General features: G+C 45.0%; 1 protein-coding gene across 1 annotated transcript; it reads left to right on the top strand.

Moving 5' to 3' along the window:
* The first annotated feature begins 958 nt into the window (after positions 1-958).
* Positions 959-2,692, top strand: LOC100592547 (ras-related protein Rab-40B). Its single transcript, XM_003282781.3, has one exon. It carries the CDS (start codon positions 1,067-1,069, stop codon positions 1,901-1,903), a length of 837 nt encoding a protein of 278 aa, XP_003282829.1. The 5' UTR covers positions 959-1,066; the 3' UTR covers positions 1,904-2,692.
* The last annotated feature ends 947 nt before the right edge of the window (positions 2,693-3,639 follow it).

Raw genomic sequence — 3,639 nt, 5'->3', positions numbered from 1 at the left:
GGTGGCTCACACCTGTAATCCTAGCTACTCAGGAGGTTGAGGCAGGAGCATTGCTTGAACCTGGGAGGCAGAGGTTTCAGTGAGCTGAGATCACACCATTGCACTTCAGCCTGGGCGACAAGAGTAAGACTCCCTCTCAAAAAAAAAAAAAAAAGAAAGAAAGAAAAGAAAAAGAAGGCCAGGCATGGTGGCTCACACCTGTAATCCCAGCACTTTGGGAGGCCGAGGCAGGTGGATCACCTGAGGTCAGGAGTTCGAGACCAGCCTGATTAACATGGCAAAACCCCATCTCTATCAAAAATACAGAAGTAGCCAGGCATGGTGGCACATGACTGTGATCCTAGCTACTTGGGAGGCTGAGGCAGGAGAATCACTTGATCCCAGGAGGCAGAGGTTGCAGTGAGCCGAGACAGCACCATTGCACTCCAGTCTGGGCAACAAGAGGGAAACTCCGTCTCAAAAAAAAAGGAAAGAAAGAAAAAGAAGAATAATGTTGGAGCTGACATTATCTGATCTCTAGACTTACCCTAAAGCTATAACTATCAAGAAATTTTGGTTAGCACACTGCACAAAGCATACAATATTAGCATAAAGCTAGACAAATATATCAATGTCACAAAATGAAGAATCCAGAAGTAATCCTACACTTATATAAAAAACTGATTTTCAACAAATGGTCAATTCAGTAGGGAAAGGATAGATTTTCAACAAATGGTGCTGGAACAAGTGAATATTCCAAATGAAAAAAAAAATTGATTCTACTTTGTACAATATGTAAAATTTAATTCAAAACAGATTATAGACCTAAAATTATAAAGCTTCTGGAAGAAAACATAGAAGAAAAGTTTTATCACCTTGGGTTAGACAAATATTTCTTAGATATGACACCAAAAATCCAATCCGTAAAAAAGTTTTAAGTCAGACTTTATCAACATTTAAAAAATTCTGCTCGGGGGCCGGCGGCGAGCAAGGATTCGGGGCCCGCGCAGCGCCTCTCGGGGCCGGGCCACCGCCTCTGCGCTCGGCCCCGCAGGCCGGGCATGGGTGGGGGCGCCGGGCCGGCACGATGAGCGCCCTGGGCAGCCCGGTCCGGGCCTACGACTTTCTGCTCAAGTTCCTGCTGGTGGGCGACAGTGACGTGGGCAAGGGCGAGATCCTGGCGAGCCTGCAGGACGGCGCGGCCGAGTCCCCGTACGGCCACCCGGCGGGCATCGACTACAAGACGACCACCATCCTGCTGGACGGGCGGCGGGTGAAGCTGCAGCTCTGGGATACTTCGGGCCAGGGAAGATTTTGTACCATATTCCGCTCCTACTCCCGGGGTGCACAGAGTGTGATCCTGGTCTATGACATTGCGAACCGATGGTCTTTCGACGGCATTGATCGATGGATTAAGGAGATCGATGAGCATGCCCCCGGAGTCCCCAAGATCCTGGTGGGGAACCGCCTGCACCTGGCGTTCAAGCGGCAGGTGCCCACGGAGCAGGCCCAAGCCTACGCCGAGCGCCTGGGCGTGACCTTCTTTGAGGTCAGCCCTCTGTGCAATTTCAACATCACGGAGTCGTTCACGGAGCTGGCCAGGATCGTGCTGCTGCGGCATGGGATGGACCGGCTCTGGCGGCCGAGCAAGGTGCTGAGCTTGCAAGACCTCTGCTGCCGAGCGGTCGTGTCCTGCACGCCGGTGCACCTGGTGGACAAGCTGCCGCTCCCCATTGCCTTAAGAAGCCACCTCAAGTCCTTCTCGATGGCCAATGGCCTGAATGCCAGGATGATGCACGGCCTTTCCTACTCCCTCACCACCAGCTCCACCCACAAAAGGAGCAGCCTCTGCAAAGTGAAGCTCGTCCGCCCCCCACAGAGCCCCCCCAAAAACTGCACCAGAAACAGCTGCAAAATTTCTTAAGTAAGGCCCTGAAAGAAACACGGTGGAACCTCTTCGGGAGAAACTCGGCGTTACCCTGGCAGCTGGCGGATGCATCTCAGATTCCGGGAGAAACTCGGCAAATGCTGCTTGCGAATGTGTGCGACGCCTTCCGTGTGATGGAAACACACTACACCGTCGGACTTCGAATTTCTACGTGGATGTGCATGAAGCTCTTGTTTTCGATGTGTGTTTATAAAGGGAAAATTAGTACTCTGCTCAACTCTTGGTAACATGAAATTCTGAATGTTACTTTATTATGATTGCACTGCAACTTTTTCCTTAAAATAACTGCTTTTGTAAGAACGGTGATATTGGAGTGATTAGTATAAATTCACTGGAATTTGAGAAGCAATGGTAGTGGGATAATTTAGAGTCATTGATATTATGAGAGGGGTCTTTTTGTGAACCTCCTTTTTAATGTGAAAGCACCAATTTATAAAACGCTGCAGATGTAGAGGTTATGTGCAACTGATCTGTCCAGTTTGTGTATGAAATGGATTTGATAAAGTTTTTGCTAGTTATTTACTACATTTTGGGATTAATAAGTGATTTATATGCATATTTTTCTGTAAATCTACAGTTTTTTGTACAAGATATTCTACAGGTTACGAAGCTAAGGGAAGAAAATGCCAAAGATACCTCTAGTTATGTTGAACACAGCCAACACAGTTTCGACAGGTCAAGGAAGAGCTGTTTCAATAAGGAATGAAGTGAAAACACTTATTTAAGAAAATGTTTCTCAACAATAAAATGTATAGTTGTTTCTCTCTTGGTAAAAAAAAAAAAAAAATTCTGCTCATTGAAAGACCCTGCGGGATGAAAACACAAGCCACAGACTGGGATAAAATATTGACAATTCACATATCTGATAAAGGACTTGTATTCAGAATATATATATATATATATATACAACTACATATTATATATGTAATCATATTATATATGTAATCTCAAAACTGTTTAATAAGCAGAAATGCAACCCAGTAAAAACACAGGTAAAAGATTTGAAAAGACATCTAACAAAAGGATATACTGATTGATAATAAGCAATGAAACGATGTTCAAAATCTTGTTAGTTGTTAGGGTAAAGTAAATTAAAGACAACAAATTGCTACCATACACCTATTAGAATAGCAAAAAATAGTGAGGCTGACCATATTAAGTGTTGGAGAAGATGTGGAGGGACTACAACTATCATTCACTACTTGTGAGAATGTAAAATGATGCTACTTGGAGGACAGGTTGGAAGTTACTTCAATATATTCAATATGTACTTACCATATGATCCAACATTCCACTGTTAGGTCTCTACCCATGAGAAAAGAAAGTATATGTCTATACACAGACTTATAGACCAATATTCCAAGTAGCCTTATTTGTAATGGCCCCAAACTGGAAACAACACAAGTGTACAGCGGGCAAATGGCAAAACTAATTATGGTATGTATATACGATGGACTACTACTTATCAATACACAAGAATTAGGCCAGGCACAGTGGCTCACACCTATAATCTCAGCACTTTGGGAGGCTGAGGTAAAGGAATCACTTGAGCCCAGGAGTTCAAGACCAGCCTGGGCAATATGGTGAGACCGTGTCTCCACAAAACAATAAAAAAGTTAGCCAGGCATGCTAGTACACCCCTGTAGGTCCAGCTACTTGGGGCTGAGGTGGGAGGATCACTTGAGCCCAGGAGTTAGAGGCTGCAGCGAGCT

The sequence above is a fragment of the Nomascus leucogenys genome, chromosome 17, assembly GCF_006542625.1.
Source record: "Nomascus leucogenys isolate Asia chromosome 17, Asia_NLE_v1, whole genome shotgun sequence".
NCBI classification, from domain to species: Eukaryota; Metazoa; Chordata; class Mammalia; order Primates; family Hylobatidae; genus Nomascus; species Nomascus leucogenys.
This window is presented reverse-complemented; position numbering and strand designations above follow the sequence as displayed.

Bases quoted from the DNA above. Each gene is read 5' to 3' on its own strand.
- LOC100592547 (XM_003282781.3), top strand. From the start codon at position 1,067: ATGAGCGCCCTGGGCAGCCCGGTCCGGGCCTACGACTTTCTGCTCAAG.